At 38.0% G+C, this 19886-nt stretch overlaps 1 protein-coding gene across 12 annotated transcripts in view; it reads right to left on the reverse strand.

Moving 5' to 3' along the window:
- Positions 1-19886, reverse strand: part of LOC126161768 (mitogen-activated protein kinase kinase kinase kinase 5) — a 323445-nt gene that overhangs the window by 189501 nt on the left and 114058 nt on the right. For all 12 annotated transcript variants that reach the window (XM_049917837.1, XM_049917835.1, XM_049917832.1 and 9 more), the window contains exons 10-11: positions 17384-17496; positions 16963-17039 (exon numbers count right to left, since the gene is read on the reverse strand). In XM_049917837.1, the coding sequence (XP_049773794.1) occupies positions 16963-17039; positions 17384-17496 (190 nt within the window). The remainder of the gene's footprint in view (positions 1-16962; positions 17040-17383; positions 17497-19886) is intronic.

Raw genomic sequence — 19886 nt, forward strand, 5'->3', positions numbered from 1 at the left:
ATCCACTTATACCCTGAATGCCCTAACCAATCTTTAAACTCCAGGTATGGAGTTCTAACAATTGAAAAAAAATTTGAGTTTACATCTTCGTGCCCTCTAATTGCTAGTCTTTGTCGGCATAGAAATTGCACAGTAGTAAAAATTGTCTCAAGAGCTAAACGGCCTTTCTTCAAATCACTATCTAACTGTTCATTCAATTGGGAGGCCACACTTCAGTTAGTGATAGAATTTAGTTTAAGAACGCCTTCTTTATGCATAAACTTCTTTTCATGAAGATGGGATTTTTCCAAAGCCTTTTTGCAGTTAGAAAACCCTACGGAAGTAAATGCACCTTCTTTTCTTCAAGAAAATTGTATTAGATTTTTAGCATCTGCCTCTTTTCAGGTTTTGCAAAAAACTTTTTCGGTAGATGTTTCATATTCTAGCCATGTATATTTGATCAACCAAGACTTCTGAAATGATCTTCCCTTACCGGATTGCCCAGGTTTCGGCTGTGAATGTTTCTCGCCTGAAGACGACAAAGCAACTGATGACACAATAATTTTTGCTGGTTAACTTGCAGTATCATCAAATTTCAAGCGCGCCTTTTTGGTAACAAATTTATCCATTCCAAACATAATTCACAATACACTAAGAAACTAAAGAAAACGAATAAAATATAGTCATATAAAATAGTCCACTAGACACTAAAGTCGGAACACTAAACATGTCTGCAGTATGCACTAAACGAAACTATCCACACTGAATGACTGCGACAGCAGGGTGGGCTTTATATAGCCGCAGCGTCGTAATGTCTCAAAGTGTCAAGACGACACAAGGCGGAGGGTTCCAGATGCTTCTGCTCCAGTCCTTTTGAAGTCACTGTGGCTGCAGCCCTGGTCCACCAGCACCAGACTTCACCCGAAGGTTTGCGCAATGGGACAAATTCTAAGTGTGTCCGTAACACCATAACACTATCAAGATTCACACCTGCTTACTACCAAAATATTTGTTTTAACTCATTACTGAATGTATTTTAAAAGGTAACTATCGTCAACCAAGGGGAAAAAAAATGGACAGTCTCTTTTGTTGTTGTTGTTGTTGTTGTTGTTGTTGTTGTAGTCTTCAGTCCAGAGCAGCTCTCCATGCTACTCTATCCTGTGCAAGCTGCTTCATCTCCCAGTACCTACTGAAACCTACATCCTTCTGAATCTGTTTAGTGTATTCACCTCTTGGTCTCCCCCCTACGATTTTTACCCTCCACACTGCCCTCCAATACTAAATTGGTGATCCCTTGATGCCTCAGAATATGTCATACCAACCGATCCCTTCTTCTAGTCAAGGTGTGCCACAAATTTCCCTTCTCCCCAATTCTATTCAATACCTCCTCTAGCAGAAATTTGAATTATCATAGTTACAGTAAAAAGTCTAGACATGGGTTTCCACATCCTTAACTATCCTATTTCTCACTTTATAGCTTCCTTTTGACAATAATACTGTCTTCTTATACTAATATCCTTGATTTCTTTACCACATACTCTGCAGGTTAAAAACATTTGGATGTTTTTATTTATACCATGAAGTTGGTGGTACATTCAGTATTTGCAGTTTTTCTTTAACAGAACTTCTGCTAAATTTCTCTTGAAGTTTTTGCATTGAACTACTTCAATCTGTGGATTCAGGACTCCCATGTTCTTCAGGGACATTTTCTACTGGAACATGTGGCACTTATGATGCCGTTTGCTGGAATTTTAATGCTCAGAGACAAGACTTGGATTGGATGTACTTTGGATGCTTGTCTTATGTTCTTTTTGGGAAGTTTAAACAGTGAAATTTCTTAAATGGTGAAATTTCTTAAATGGTGAAATTTCAAGTAATTCACAAGTTTCATTAAGTTTTTCAAGAGCTGTAGATGGATCTGGAGTATATTCTGGATCTTCAACTTCAAATTCAACTATTCCTAGCAAGCTATGTAATGTAGGAGATAAAATGGCCTTACAGTGCATTACATAAACCTTAGTGGCTGGGGTAAGTCCAAGACTTTCATATTTCCTTGTCATGGTTAGAGAAACAATTTTCAAAGATTTCTTAACAGTCTTTTTACCATGCTTCTCAGAAGGGTCACGGCAAATTCTTTGTCTGTCTTCAAATGTTTCCAAACAGAGTCTCTGATTAGAAGAACAAACACTGTGAATATTTTCAAATGTACTTCTTAGCTTCAGTAATACAATATCGGCTTGATTCTGACCTGACATGTCTATTAACCCTTAACTGGTATCCAGATGTGTCGGTTATGTGAAATATATGTATCTGATATGCAAATAAAAAATGCCAAATATCCCTTTTTATTTTGCATTTGAAATACCTCTTTTTTCTTCAAAAGACATTTGCCACTTTATTTGAAATAACTGACATACAGATATTTTGTATTTCTAAAATGCCAAATGCTTCTCTTGAACTTTCTTTTTCTCATACTTCATAGTTCTCATTTATTTAATGAGCCATTTGTGAAGACAAAAGTAGTTCCATGATGGGTACAGACACCACAATAAAAGCCAATGTCATGTGATGTGAATGTGATCAAGACTGTAATTATTAGAAAAGGCAGCATGATTTGAATACACATTACGTCTTTACCATTGTTGTTTGTTTAATGTAAAACGTACCAAAATCATCTGATAATTTCAACGGAATTGAGTGAAGGAGGATGCGAGCACACACGCATTACATTTAATAGTTTCAAGAAATATGTATAAGGTCAGACCTCACTGTAGTTCATATAATATAGTTTATGAAGGAGCCGTATCAAAATGTCAACAATTTGGAATCTGTGTTGAAGTTCTCCTAAAGCTTGTGAAATCTATTTAGAATAAACTGGAAAATCGCCTACTAATTCAAGTCTAACACCATGGATTTCATTCTGTAATTCTATTTAAGGTCCACTCACAGTCAAAAATACTTAAAATGACATTTTAAGAAAACTCAGATTAGTAGCTTTTAAAGAAATTGGAATACAATTTTTAAACAACTACATAAACTGTTCATAACCTATTGCTGAGAGCATCAGAAGTTTAGAAGGGAACAAAGATACCTACAATGGACATCTTCTCCCAGAACTATTGGTGTGCCAATAAAAGTTATTAGAAAGTATAAATAGGCATTTAGAGAGATTCTATAAATTAGAGGAACCAAAAGCAAAGGACGGCATATCAGTATCCAGATCTTATCTTTTTTTCAAACTGAAATGGGTACTGAAGGTTAGCAGAGAATAAATTAAAGAACTGCTGGTTTCAGAAGTGTGGAAGATGAAACAAAAAGAAGAAAAATAAGAAGATGCAAAGAACTTGCAACATTCTGATAAAAAAAGGAAAAGTTGATTCTTACTATATGTTTGTTGAGGGCTCCAATTCTGTAGCCAATGATAGTGGCAACACTACTGTAGGTCTGGACACACTACAAATATTCAAAAGATAATGACAATAGTTTACATTCCTTGAACAGATATCCAACTGTAAGAAAATGTTTACTTAAATATAATACTTGTTGACCAAGTTCATTTCTATTGAATGACTATTTTCTGTTGAGGGAATAATAATAAGGCCACATAGGTGGAACACGAAAGATGAAATATTTGAACAATTACTGGAGTTAAAAGTCAGCAAAACAAATAGCATGTACAATGTTCACTAACTAGAGGTATTTTTCTTGAATAAAGATATGTTAAAACATGTATTCTGGATTTAAATACTTTTATTTAAAACCATTTTTATTTACATTTGAAATAGAAAAAATAATCAAGTATTTGTATTTTGATTTTAAATACTTTTATTAAACAATTTTGCACATCTCTGCTGGTATCATAAATCTGTGAGACGTTTGTCGAACTTCCTGCTGGTTACCTGTGTGATTATTTTTTGTTGGACATTTTTATCAGCAGTTCATGTTCATCGTGATAATTGTGGTGTAATATTTATAGTTATTACTGACAGTGTATTATAATTATTTTGCACAATTTGGAGCCTCTTCCAGTTCCATCTCGCCATTTAAAACAGCCAGAACACACTTGTCTAAAATGCACTTGGAAGAACTGATGAATGATGTTTTGGACAGCAGTGATATTGATGCACATTCCGAGATAGCAAGTCATGATGATACGTATTCAAAACAGAAGTGGATGATGATGATGATGATGATGATTATGATGGATCCTAGGAAATACAAACAAATGAAAATGATCCAAGTAGAAAGCAAACATATCAACGTGATTCTTACTTTTGTGTTTCAAATGGAGAAAGAGGCAACCACAATCTAATGGCAGAACAAGACAACATAATGTGTAGCAGGTTCCTCTCCTGCGACTTAGGACTTATGTCTTTGGGGGTCTACTTTTCGCTCAAGACATTTTAGGTGAGATTCTACAGCAGTCAAATAATAAAACAGTTTCTATTGGTGCTAGACTGAATTTTTCATAATTATTTCATTTACTGTTGTTTAGCTACTTGAAGCAACAATCATTCCACATTTATAGAAAGAGTACAATATCTAGCAAGAAAGGAAAAACATCTTTCTGATTTTCTTTATGTTGAAAAGTATGACAATAGTCATTATGTGAAACAAAAATTAAAATGAACCTCTAGCATGATGCAGGAAAAATGGATCAGCAACTTACTTTTATTAAAACTATTATTTGTAATTTTATCGAAGTTGCCGTGAAAAAAAATCCTTTATTTGAGGACATGATGTCAATTCTGAAGTGATCATTTGATAATGGGCTCCATGCCCAAAACTAGTTATAGCAAGTAAACAGTTTTTCTAACTGCAACTTTGACAGAATTACAAATGAAAGTTTTTAAAAATTAAGGTGATGAAACTTGTGATTTTGGCGAAAAACTTTTTGAAATTTGTAAAATCTTTGTAAATGAAGTTCATTGCGGACTTGTAGATATTTGTATTCACAATTCCGGCATTTTAATAATTTTATATTATTTTACATGTATAGACTGAAGTGCTAAATGAAAATTTATACAAAGGCCGGGAATTGAAACTGGGTCTCCCACTTACTGGACAGGTGCATTAGCCACTAAGCCACAGTGGCACAGTGGTTTACACAACTGCACAGATTACCCTGGCATTCCTCTCTCCTCGATCCAAACTCTCACTGTCGCCCCAGTCTACTTTAAATTCCCCCTTACACACAAACAGGCATGCCAGGGTAATCAGTGCAGTTGTGTGAACTGCTTTGCCAATTTGACTTAGTGGCTAACGTATCTGCCTAGTAAGCAGGAGACCCTGATTCGATTCCTGGCCTTGGCACAAATTTTCACTTGCCATTTCAGTGTATACAAGGAACTTTGCCCACAAAATTTTTCTAATATTTGTTACTTATTGTACATGGTCTCCTTCAAAATACTCTCTTCCACAATTGATAAATTGCTTTCAATGCCATTTCCACTTCTGTACGCAGTCTTGGTATGCCTCTTGCCAGATCGTGCAAAACGTCATCTCTGAATTTTCGAAAACTACCAGCATTGCTTTTATATTTGACCTGACCTGACGAGCTTTTTTTGACTTTGGAGAATCTTTCCCAACCCATTGTGAAGATTGAACCTTTGTCTCAACAACGTAACCACAGACTCATGTATCATCACCAGTTATGATTCTCTTAAGGAACATCTCATTATCATTTGCGCGATCAAAAAGCTCTTCACACATTGCAACGCAAAGGCCTTTCTAGTTTTGACTCATGAGCTGTGGGACGAATTTGGCAGCCATATGGTGCATTTCAAGAAGCTGTGTCAGGATTTCACGAAATATTCCAACTGAAATGTTACAATCTTCCACTATCTCTTGGACAATCAGTCTTCAATTGGCATGCACAATTTCATTGACATTCCTGATATGAGAGTCATCGGTAGATGTCAAATGGTGTCCTGAATGAGGGTCATGTTCAACTTCCGTGTGGTCATTTTTAAACTGTTTGAACCATTCGTAACATCAAATATGGCTTAAGTAATCATCACCATAAGCTTCCTGTATCATTTGGTGTATCTGTGTAAAGATTTTCTTGAGTTTCACACAAAATTTAATGCATACGTCTGCTCCTCTAACTCTGCCACGTCAAAATTTGCAAACAACGTTCTACTCAATGCAGCACTGAACAATAACTAACAGGCATAAAACAATAAAACATCTGGCAGTTATACATTAAACACAGGCATGTGCAGGGATGCCAACCGCATTTTGCTTGAATGCACCATTGGTGCAAACTTATGAATGTTCCAGAATTTTTTGAACTGACCTCTCATACATAAAATCATAACTGTATCAGAACAGTAAAGTGTCCGAAATTATGTCATTTCATTTGTATAAGTACCTGCACCAGGGTTTCAAGATGGATCACCCTTTTACATTTGATGCCAAGGTGCTATTCCAGAACATGGAGAGTCTTGGCAATTCAGTTGGTGTGTAAGGCAAAATTTAAAGGAGACTGGGTGGGAGTGAGGATTTGGATCGAGGAGGGAGGTGTGACAGGGTAATCCGTGCAGTTGTGTGAACTGCTGGGCAATGTGGCTTAGTGGCTAATGCACCTGCCTAGTAAGCAGGAGACCTGAGTTCGATTCCCAGCCTTGGTACAAATTTTCACTTCCCACTTCAGCCTATATACAGGAAATCCCATCTGGATCAGACCAGTAAAGTATCTGAAATTATATCATTCCATTTGTATTTTATATTACAGTTGACATTTTTTATCTTTCCAATACCACCAAATTGAGAAAAATTGATTCATAAATAAAAAAATTATAGTAGTTACAAACTTATAAGCTGTCTTTGCTCTCAATGCCAGTTGATTAAAATGCCCACATTTCAAAACAGTCTGACCTATAGTTTTGACCAAAAAATTCTGGAACGGTAACAGTTATTGTACTCCTCTTTCAGTATGTAGTAATCCTCTTTCAGTATGTACATTATTACACCAAATTTTCACAAACATCTGTTATATGGGTGATTTCACATAAAATGAGCTTTGCCCGACTTTTCTTGAAACATATATTCTCAAAATTTCAACAGTAAACCTCTCCGTGAAGAACAACACTATTCTTGTTGTGTCTGGCAGTGGAGTTTGCTGAGCAACTCTGTACCACTCACACTTACTAAACAATTCTGCGAATAAACACGCTGCTCTCTGTTTGACCGTTTCTATTTCTTCAATTAATCCTGGCTGGTAAGGACTCCAGATTTATGAGCAACACTCATAAATCAGTCATAACAGTGTTTTGTAAACCACTTCTTCCTTGGGGAATTACATTTCCTTAAGACTCATCCAACAAATCTCAGCTTGGCATCTACTTTTCCTACAGCTAGTTTTATCTAGTTGTTCCACTTTAGGTCACTCTGAACAGTTAATCTAAGAATTTTATAGTTTGCACTGCTTTCAGCGATTTATCACCAATCAGACAGTAAGAGATCTCTTCGCCTATTTATGTGCAGTATATTACAACTATTTACATTCGAGGTCAGCTGCCCGTACCAGCACCAAGTACCCGGACTTCTGGTATTGAAACCTTCCTATACACAACATCATCATCATCATCATCATCATCATCATCATCATCATCATCCATGACAGCCTCATGTAGCTTCCAGTGATACCCACTAGATCATTTATATATATAGTAAACAGTAATGGCACTGCAACCCTTCCTTGGTGTCTCCTGAAATCATCTTGAATCTAATCCTAACCTACTCATCCTCACTGGAGAGTAAGGCTCCACCACCGACAATATTAAGAGCAGTGATTACAACCCAGAGACCTTGCTCAAGCTGTCTGACATGGCAGCTTACAAGGTATGCTGCAATGACTCCATCCTTAGACCTTTCCTAAACCTCTCTCCTCCAGAATCTGTCTCACTACTCATTCTCATTCCCACTGAGGCATCTATTTTCCACATGCTCACCATGAGCCATAAATCCAACCACCTGGATTTCTCCATCCAAACTGATTACTATACTAAAATAGAGAAAAAAATATCTTCTCTACATGTCCAACACCTCCAACCTATCAACCTATATCCATGACACTAAGCACTTTGCCCACTGTTTCTCTGAACTTCCTGTCTTTTTCCAACCAGTTCTCTGTTTGTCATGATGGATGGCACCTCTCTGTATCTTGAGATCCCCTGTATCACTGGTCTTGCCACAGTAATCACAACCAATTTTATTATTACCCAGAATACTTCTGTTTCGAAAGCACTGCCCACAGAGGGCCTCTAGCACTGCCATGGGTATTCAAATGTGGTCTTGTTCTAAGCCAAACTGCCCCCGAGACATATTGAGGATTCCTTACTAGCCACTGAGAATAACATGTCTCTCACATATTTCAGGTTCACTGATGACATATTTATGACCCAGACCCAAGGTGAGGATGTCTTATACTCATTTTTCCAGAACGAACCTCAATAACTTCAACCCCCCCCCTTTTTTTCCCCACCTGAGCTTCTTCAGTTCAGTAAGCTACAGTCTTCAATTTTAAACTACATCTCACTGGTGGCTTTTTAAGAATTGTAGATCACGTCAAACCCTCTGATTACCAGCAATGCCTCCGCTCCAACACCTGCAACCCATTTTACACCAAGAAGTCCCTCCCATAAAGCCTGTCATCCTAAGGGCACTGCATTTGCAGTTACAAGTAGATTCTCAAACACCATTCCTTCCACCAATGCCATTAGCCCCAAGTTTTGCAATTTTTATCTGTTATGTAAGTATTACACAACCTATTGACCAGTTCAGTTCATGAATATGCATCCTTTATATTGCTGCCCTCTTTAAGATCTGATTATGACTGTAAAGCCGTAACTGGTAATCTGTTTAAATAAATCAAAATGTGACCAAAGCTATGAATCACTTAGTTAATTTAGATATCAAGGTCACTGATCTGCTCCAAAGGTCCAAGTGATCTTCCTTCATAAAAATAAATTAAACATTAGCTCCTCCACTATTTTGTTGTGCTGTACTATTTTGTCGACACGGGTGAAGCAGTACAGCAATTGCTGAAACATCTGAAAGTCCTGGACTAGATTCTCGAACCATATGGATCCCTAGATGTCTCAAGGAATAATGTTCACACATATAGTTGCAAAAATTCTACTACACAATGTATAAAAGTGTAAACCACAATACAGCCTCTCTGTTACTGAATCAGTTTTATTCATACAATCGATAGGATGTCATATATGATATAATTTGATCTTGCCTTCTGAATTTCTCCACTGGCTTTATGGATGTGATTCTCAAGATCTGTCTTGTGGAAAATTTTTATATGCTAAAAACAAAAAATTAAGTTTAATGAAATCTTGGGCAATGTACAATGATTTGCTCTCAGTCTACTGAGGAGTTTTGGAGCTTTTTCTTCAACTGTCTCCTGGTAAAAGTATGCTGACACAAGAATCTCTTTTACTTTGTATGAGAATTGTGACATACTGCTGGCTTCAATTAACAATTTCATGCACACACATCCCTTCAAACCTTCTTGACAATGGAGAGACAATAAACTGTATTTCATAATATCAGTCCACAGCACAACAATATAACCGTAAATAAGCTGGTGATGATGATGTCCCATACTCCGAGGAGCGTAGGGGACGTGTGAGAGACCCACACTGCTGACTAAGCAAGGTCCTAGCGGAGGTGGTTTGCCATTGCCTTCCTCCAACCATAATGAGGATAAATGATGAGGATGAAGATGATACAAGAACAACCAGTCATCTCGAGGCAGGGAAAATCCTAGACCCCAGCGGAAATCAAACCCGGTACCCTGTGCGTAGGAAGCGAGAATGCTACTGCAAGACTACGAGCTGCCTAAAATAGCAGTGAAACCATACTGTTTTAGATGTTCCTGATGTACAGTTCTCCAAAAGATACCTATATCTGTTGACAAAATTCACTTTCTCAAATCCAGCAAATTTTGGCGAATCGACTTTCCACCTTCATTAAGTCCTATGAAGTACTTAAAAGAATGTGGGCCAAACAAGCATTTAGCTGCTATTTATTTTGCAACAATACATTCAAATTTTCTTTTACAAGTACTTCAAAATAGTACTCAATTGCTGCACAAAACATGAATGTTTTTAGGAAGTGAAATAGATAAATCTGAGAATTTGGTAGTGGAAAATACTTGATGGAATATAAATAATGGAAGGAGTATATTGAGGGAGTAACAGCACAAGAACAGTACCATCCAGATACATATGCAGTCGTGAGTCACACTGCATCTGCATCTGCATCAATCGAGTCAAATTACTTCCCTTTCAGTGAAAATTTCAGTTTAGGAAACAGATATAAATCCAGAGCGGCCAATTCAGGGGAATATGGCGGTTGTGAAAGCACAGGAATTTTGAATCTGGTCAAAAATTCAACAATGTAGAAGGCACGATGAGCCGGAGCACTGTTATGATGTAGCACCCAACTCCTGTCTTTCCAAAATGCATGTTCAGATCTTCAGTTATAACTGACTGAACTGCATAAAAACTTAAATTAAGTTCATCAGCCATTCCCCTAATTGTAAGTCTACGACCAGAGTGCACTAAGTCGTGAACTTTCACAACATGGAAGGACGGCAAGACTGTGGTTCATCTTCAAATGATTTGTGGCCATTTTTACATCTGTTGAACCAAACAAAAACATTTGACTGGCTCATACAATTATCTCCAAAAGCTTTTTTTAATAGTTTGTAAGTGTCAGAAGCTGATTTCCTGGTTTTAAAACAAAATTTCACACAAACTCGTTGCTCTATTTTTACGTCCATTTTCATGCAGACAGAATCCGGCAACAAGCCCAAACAGACCCGCACTCAACCAGCTGCCACAACAAACTGAATAAAGGAAATGCAGTTTTCTGTCAGAGGGCTTTCAAAGGCAAGGCAATGACTCACTCCCCACCTTCAGTGTATCTGCCCACCAAACCAGTGAGCAGTAGCAGATCCATTCTTAAAACTTTCCAATCCAATCACACCTCATTTTTTCTGTGTGGGGCCAATATTATGAGCATATAAAAGGAGTAGCCATAGGCAGCCCCATCTCCAGTGGTTGCAAATCTGTTCATGGAGAAATTTGAGGAGAAAGTATTAGAGATGACTACATACAAACTCAATGCTTCTTCAGGAATGTGGATGATACCTCTGTGATCTGGCCTCCTGGTAGGGAAAAGCTCAATGAGTTTTTGGAATATCTTAACTCACACTTCCCAAATATAAGTTCATCACAAGACAGGAGACAGATACACAACTGCCATTTATGAATGTGCTGACCAAAAGGAAAGCAGATTGGTTGCTGAGCCACAGTGTGTATTGCAAATCTACACACAATGATTTATACCTGCAAGCTAGCAACTGGTCCACAAGGCACACACCTTGCTATCTAATATAGCTGAACATCAGAAATAGAGCATTTATGCTCAGTCTTCTGCAAAAATCGGTATGCGGTCAAACAAATTCAGAGGGTCTTTCAACCAGCTACTCTGCCATGCAATAAAGAAGAACGAGATGAAGCACAGACTGTGGCTTTCCTACCCCATGCAGGATCTAAGTCTTGCCCATGTTGATAGGATTCACAAGAAGCATAATGTCAAATGTACATTCTGTCTCCCCCCCCCCCTTACCAAAACAAAGAGACTACAGTGAAATGTGGAAATGACGTTAGTACATGACAATCAGAAATTTATACTATGCCCTGCAAGTGTGGCATGTCACGCACTGGCCAAACTACTAGGACATCATACACCAAGAACATCAGAGGCACACCCAGCTGCGACAGCCAACTAAATCAGCCATTGCCATGCAGAATCTGGAACTTAATCATAATATGATCCACAAAAAATGATATTTCTGGCACAGACCCCTCGATACTGGGACACACACTACTAGGACATCATACACCAAGAACATCAGAGGCACACCCAGCTGCGACAGCCAACTAAATCAGCCATTGCCATGCAGACTCTGGAACTTAATCATAATATGATCCACAAAAAATGATATTTCTGGCACAGACCCCTCGATACTGGGACAGTGTGATAAGAGTGTCAACAGAGATAAAGGTGACAGCAAAGCTTGAGGATTATGAAACTGGGTACCAACTCAACAAAGCATGAGAACCTGTACTAGAACTGCTGAATATACAGTGGCCACAGCAGCAGAACTAAGCAAAAAGAGGAGCTCAGAATGTAGAATGGCACAGAGCACCAGACGCATTGTACCAAGAATAGAACAGCAGATCACCTACGGCACACCAAACCAAGAACAAAACATCCCAGGACGATTCTAGTGGGAACAGATCACAGATGGAGTGCCTACAACCAACAATGGAGAGGAAAGGCAGTAGGTGTAAATACTGAACTTGAATAGCAGTCTCAGGCAGCACCCGACAAATACAACAAGTTGTGCTGTCAAAATATTGTGCATTGACAACACTGATATCTGACAGAATACCCAACACCCCAAGATGGGTTCAAACTGGCTTCTGAACTGCATTCGAACTATGCCCAGAGCTGCATTCGAACTATGTCCAGAGCTGCATCCGAACTATGTCCAGAGCTGCATTCGAACTACGTCCAGAGCTGCATTCGAACTACGTCCAGAGCTGCATTCGAACTATGTCCAGAGCTGCATTCAAACTATGTCCAGAGCTGCATTCGAACTATGTCCAGAACTGCATTCGAACTGTGGCGCAAACTTGGTTCAAACTCTCCACCAAACTGGGTGCAAACTCTCCTGCGAACTGGGTGCAAACTCTCCTGCGAACCGGGTGCAAACTCTCCTGCGAACCGGGTGCAAACTGTCTTCCAAACTGGGTGCAAACTGTCTTCTGAACTGGGTTTGAGCTCTGAACACCTGCATTTTAAACCTGGTTTGCACTGGAGTGAACACAGCTAACGAGAGTTCTCTCTGCTGTGGATGGTAGGCATGTGCAACTGAACAGCATTCAGTCATGTTTGGTTTGTAATCACTTGCATTTGCTCATGTTCTGCTGCTTGTTGGTCTTTACGTGAACCGTCAAAGGGCATTAGTATTCTCTCTGCTTCAGAGCTAGCAGTACAAAAAGTTTTTGTCTGCTATCTTGTCTGCTTTTGTTGTTGGTGCAAGTTGGGTGAGTGTTGGAGTGGTTCAAAGAACATGTAGTATTGCTGATAGAAGAATATACATTTCACATGTGCTTCTGGTATCCAAGAGACCCACAGCACAAATATCAAAGCAAAAGAAATATTATCTGTAAAAAATTGCTAAAGCACTCCAAGGTGCTAATGGGATGTGCGAAAAATGATTAAATTCATTAGTTTCGTGCATCAGGCAGGAATAGAATAAACACAAGCTTTCTAATTCTTTTTATTCCACAACGAAACCCTCTCTCGGAATTTGGCAGAAAATCCAAAGAGATTCTGGTCATATAAAAGGCACACCAGTGGCAAGACGCAATCAATACTTACACTGCATGATACCAATGGTGAAGTCACTGGTGACAGTGCCACAAAAGCAGAGTTATTAAACACGGTTTTCCGAAACTCCTTCACCAAAGAAGACGCAGTAAATATTCCTGAATTCCAATCAAGAACAACTGCCAAGATGAGAAACGTAGAAGTAGATATCCTTGGTGCAGCAAAGCAGCTTGAATCACTCAATAAAGGCAAGGCCTCCAGTCCAGATTGTATACCAGTCAGATTCCTTTCAAAGCACGCTGATAAATTAGCTCCATATTTAGCAACTATATACAACCTCTCGCTCACAGGAAGATCCATACCTAAAGACTGGAAAATTTCTCAAGTCACACCAATACCCAAAAAGAGAAATAGGAGTAATCCGCTGAATTACAGGCCCACACCATTAACGTCTATTTGCAGTGGGGTTTTGGAACATATATACTGTGTTCAAACATTATGAAAACGATTTATTGACACATAGTCAGCACTGATTCAGAAAATATCGTTCCTGTGAAATACAACTAGCTCTTTATAATCATGAGGTAATGAGTGCTATCGACAGGGGATGTCAAATTGATTTCATATTTTTAGATTTCCAGAAGGCTTTCGACACTGTTCCTCACAATCATCTTCTAACCAAACTGTGTGCCTATGGAATATCACTTCAGCCATGCAACTGGATTTGTGATTACCTGTCAGAAAGGTCACCGTCCATAGTAATAGACGGCATGTCATCGAGTAAAACAGAAGTAATATCCGGTGTTCTCCAAGGATGTGTTATAGGCCCTCTATTGGTCTTTATCTATAATAATGACATAGGAGACAATTTGAGTAGCCCTCTTAGATTGTTTGTAGATGATGCTGTTATTTACTGTCTTGAAAAGTCATCAGATGACCAAAACGAATTTCAAAATGATTTAGATAAGATATCTGTATGGTGCGAAAAGTGGCAATTGATCCTGAATAAAGAAAAGTACTAAAAGAAATATGCTAAATTTCGATTTCGCAATAAGTCACACAAACCTGAAGGCTGTAATTTCAACTAAATACTTAGGGATTACAAACACAAATAACCTAAATTGGAACTGTCACATAGATAGTGTTGTGGGTAGAGCAAACCAAAGACTGCGATTCACTGGAGGAACACTTAAAAGGTGCAACAGGTCTACTAAAGAGACTGCTTACACCATGCTTGTCCACCTTATTCTGAAGTACTGCTGAGTGGTGTGGGACCCGCATCAGGTGGGACTGACGGATGACATCGAAAAAGTTCAAAGAAAGGCAGCTCGTTTCATAATATCGCAAAATTGGGGAAATAGTGCTGCATACATGATACGTGAATTGGAGTGGCAATTATTAAAACAAAGGCATTTTTTGTTGCAACGGGATTTTCTCATTAAATTTCAAACACCAGTTTTTTCCTCCAACTGCAAAAACATTCTGTTGGTATCCAACTACATAGGGAGATGTGATCACCGTGATAAAATAAAAAAAATCAGGGCTCGCACAGAAAAATTTAAGTGCTCTTTTTTCCTGTGCGCCGTTCGAGAGTGGAACGGTAGAGAGACAGCTTGAAAGTGGTGAACCCTCTGCCAGGCACTTTATTGTGAAAAGCACAGTAATTACCTAGATGTACATGTAGATGTAGAAAGGAAAAAGCACTATTAATTTCCTTGAAAGGAAACAACTGTGAATACTATTATGCTAAGTAAAATTAAAAATATACGGAACACCTGAGCATTCAAATTGCTTATGTTCGTGGTATGTGATGTATCACTGTTACCTTAAGAGACTTTTGGTGATAAACAAAAATGGTTTACCTGGGATCACACTAACTGCACCCTAAAGAACTGTATAGCAGATTTTATCAAGTAGCCTAAATGACAAGTCATATATATATTTCAGAATTTAATAATCATATTTTATTGACATTATCTTACTTATACATAATTTAGTAAAATTCCTGAAATGCTTCTCTTATGTCACTGCAGACGCTGGAAACTTTGTGACATGTAACAGCTAGTGAAATGTGAAACGATCAATGATTTAAATGTCTCCAGTTGCTAATAACCAGAGTGTAAACACTACCCTTTCTTCAGGTTATGTTGATCATTATTAATTAGTGTTCTACTTTTAAGTTTGCTGCTCCACTGTAATAAGAAGCCAGGGAAAAGTATCGGTGCATTATGTCCACAAACTTCACGTTTAGGTACAAATTGAGATATCTAAATTCTTCCTTTCCAACATTTTGCTTACTTTGACAAAAATAATTTCGTTGCATTGCAGATTAATCCTCCCGGAATTTCATAATTTTGGATCCTGGCTCTAATTGCATAGCTTTGTATTCCAAAGTTTCAGAAAACAATAACACAATGTTCACAGGCTGTGTTAATTATCTCGTGTTCTCTTCCATTCCCTCTATTGTAATCAATAGTTCACAGATACACACAAATTGTTGTGAACACTGGTAACTGTCTGCAAATGCTCATTTGCTTGCATTTGCTCTAGTGTAAACCAGGCTCTACAGACAGAGTGCTACCAGTTACACTGTATCTGCACACCTCACAAACTGGCTCAGAAACTGAATATATCACTCTTTTCTCTTCATACCTCCAATCTCCCAGTGGCCCTCCAGCAGTACTTTTGGACTTGTAACTTTTGGAGAAAGGAAACAGAACAGTTTGACTTACTAAGGGCATCAAGTTGTTACCGAGATACTCCTTCCAGCTCTGGAGGTACGAAGGGAAACACGTGACATGTTGAAACCTTGAGTCAATCAATGGGGAGTGCATGGCTAGCATAACAGGTAGCTCATTGCCCACAAACAGCAATGGTTCTGGCTCTGCATACAGTTTTATTCTGCTGAGTATGATAACAATTATTGTTTATCTTATCTATGAAGCTTTAGTATCTGAATAGTTGTGAATGTAAACTTATGAATTAGCTTAAGCTAAGTCATGAAAAGGGAAGTACGTAATGTAAATGTGGTTCTGAAAATAAGTTGATGGCCACTAAGCATTAACCACCAGCTGTGATGGTGGTTATTACAGTCATGAATGCAGTTTAAATTCTTTAACATAAATACTTTGAGGCAAATGTGAAACAGAGAGTAGTTCAGACAACATTATACGCAATCAACTGAGAATTCTTCCACAATGATGCAAAACACCATTCTTTTATAAGCCTTGTAGGATAGGTAGGAGGGATTTGCTAAAAGTTGGTTGGTTGGTTTGGGGAAGGAGACCAGACAGCGTGGTCATCGGTCTCATCGGATTAGGGAAGGATGGGGAAGGAAGTCGGCCGTGCCCTTTCAGAGGAACCATCCCGGCATTTGCCTGGAGTGATTTAGGGAAATCACGGAAAACCTAAATCAGGATGGCCGGACGCGGGATTGAACCGTCGTCCTTCCGAATGCGAGTCCAGTGTCGAACCACTGTGCCACCTCGCTCGGTGGATTTGCTAAAAAATCATAAGTTACACCTTATCTCTGTGTGAAGTGAAATCAAGATTACTCACTTTTCATTTGCCTGGCCATCTTCCTCATAATTGCTATTCTTCAGCCAATCTGTTGTTGAATCACAATTATGCACAGTCTGCAAACATGATAAAAACACTATCAATATTAATAAACAAGACATTCACAAATCTTTATAAAAATCACAATGAAACTGCTTTACAAATAGTAATAATGCTTTGGGATATTATCGGAAAAGTCCTCTTGAAAAACTGATCATGAACTATGCAGTGGTTCTGTGTCTGATTTCTTGGCTAATCTTTGATGTCAGCTTCCAGAAACTTTTCTTAATGTTGGCAGAAGTGGTGAATGTGTAAAACCAATATAGATATGTCTTCTACTACCATAAAACATAGATTTTAGAATGCCACATACAATTCAGAGTGCAGTAACAAAAAATTGCTAATCTACTGCAATCCATACCTCTACATTGTTTAGAATGTCAATATCCCAAGGCCTTGATATGTCAGTAAAATGTGGAACAGGTGGCTTTGGAATCTCTCCAACTCGCTGTACAGTGCTGTGAGGACATTCTCCTGTAAAATAAAAACAGACTCAATATTACACAAAACAGACTTCTGTTAAGATAGTCTCTTATTTTCTCTTGAATCAAAAAACAAAGAGGAAGGGTAATAAAAAACAAAAGAAGCAGTAGCAGCAGCAGCAGCAGATTACTCAATGAAGAATTGCTTTTGAGTTTCTTCATCCTATATTTTTCAGCTTGACTGATCTAATAAATGAAAGGTTAAGAAATAACATGCCCCCATACATCCATCTTATGTACTCATTCACTAGAGACTTTTAGGGACTCTTAAACCACACAAGTTAATTATTTCAGATTTAAAATAAGTATAAAATTCAGAGAAATGAGCCTACAGAGCTGTTTTTTTTTCCTCTCTTTTTTTTTCTTTTTTCTTCCTTTTGTTTGTGTGTGTATTCAGATTGTGTTTTATTTTTCCATTCAATATCTCTCAACATTTACCATTCGTTGCACCAAAGAACAAAAGGTTATTAAGAATTCTTTAAAGTATTTCTTGACTTCAATCTAACAAATACAATGTGTGTGCATGTGTCAATCCACACAAGTAATTTTAGACACATTTGGTTGCATGCACCTCCACCCCCCCCCCCCCCTCTCCCCCAACACGCACATACGTCATCCATACATGCAAAATAATGTGTGCTGCAGCTCTGTGGAGAAAAAGAAAAAAAAGGGGGTTGAATAACCACAGAAGAACATGAACTGCAGAGTCACACAACGACATTATTGCTTCTAATGACACTGCTCTACATGAGACATGTCAAAACATAAACTTGGCTAGAAGATAAATGCAAGGTTGCACAAGTAGGGGAAAGATGGATGCCACCTACAGGAAAATTAAGATCTTTGTAGAGAAGTGAAGCACCTGTAAGAATATCAAGAACTCACATGGTAAGCCAACACTAAGCAAAGAAGGAAAAGATAAAAGATAGAAGGAATATTTATAAGGCTCTGCAAGGGAAATGAACTTTATGGTAATAGTACAGAAAAGCAAGAGGAAACAATTGAAGGTGAGATGGGAGATGTGATACTACCATAAGAAACTGACAGAACACTGAAAGATCTAAGTTGAAACAAGTCACCTAGAGTAGACCACATTCCCTCAGAATAGAATTACTGAGATCTATAGGAAATCCAGCCATGTAAAACCATTTCACCTGGTGAGCAATGTGTATGAGACAGGCAAGTATACTCAGATTGCAAGAAGAACATCATAATTTCAATGCCAAAGATAGTAGGTACTGACAGATGTGTATTTCACCAAACTATCAGTTTACTAAGTCATGGATGCAAAATACTGACACGAATTATTTACAGAAGAAAGGAAAAAAAATTGTACAAGTGTGGATGATCAGTCTGGGTTCTTGAGAAATGTATGAAAACACTAGGCAGTACTGACCCTATGACTTATCTTAGCAGATAAATTAATGAAAGGCAAACCTATGTTTGGAGACTTAGAGAAAGCTTTTGACAAAGTTGAATGGAATGTACTCTTTAAAATTCTTGAGGTAACAGGGGTAAAATACAAAGAAAGAAGGGTTATTTATAACTTGTACAGAAAAAGGACTGCAGTTATGAGTCGAAGGACATGAAAGGGAAGTAGGAATTGAGAAGGATTGTAGCCTATACCTAATGTTATTCAATCCATACATTGACCAAGCAGTAAAGGAAACCACAAAGAAATTTTGAAAGGGAGTCAAAGATCAGGGAGAAGAAATAAAAACTCTAGGTTTGTCAATGACACTTAATTTTGTCAGAGATGGCTAAATGCTTGTATGATGAGCTGGACAGAATGGATAGTGACTTGAAAAAAATTATAAGATGAACATCAGCAAAAGTAAAATGAGAGTAATAGGATGTATTTGATGTAAATTAGGGTGATACTGAAGGGAATGAGACTAGGAAATGAGACATGAAGGTAGTAGATAAATTTTGTTATTTCAGCAGCAAAATAACTGATGATTGCCGAAGTACAGAGGATACCAAATGAACACTGGCTATAGCAGGAAAAGCATATCTGAGAAAGAGGAATCTGTTAACATATAATATCAATTTAACTGTTAGGATATCTTTTCTGAAGGTATCTGTCTGGCCTGTAGCCTCATACGAAAGTGAAACACTGATAATAAACCGTTCTGATAACAAGAGAATAGATGCTTTTGAAATGTGGTGCTACATAAGAAAGCTGACGATCAGATGGCTGGATGGAGAAACTAATGAGGAAGTACTGGATCAATGTGGGGGAAAATGAAAGTTATTGCACAACTTGACTAAAAGAAATGATCAATTGACAAGACACATCTTGAAGCATCAAGGACTCGTCAGTTTGGTAATGGAGGGAAGTATGTGGAGGTAAAAACGATAAAGGGAGACCATGGTGTGAAA

Source organism: Schistocerca cancellata, chromosome 2 (assembly GCF_023864275.1).
Source record: "Schistocerca cancellata isolate TAMUIC-IGC-003103 chromosome 2, iqSchCanc2.1, whole genome shotgun sequence".
Taxonomy (NCBI): Eukaryota; Metazoa; Arthropoda; class Insecta; order Orthoptera; family Acrididae; genus Schistocerca; species Schistocerca cancellata.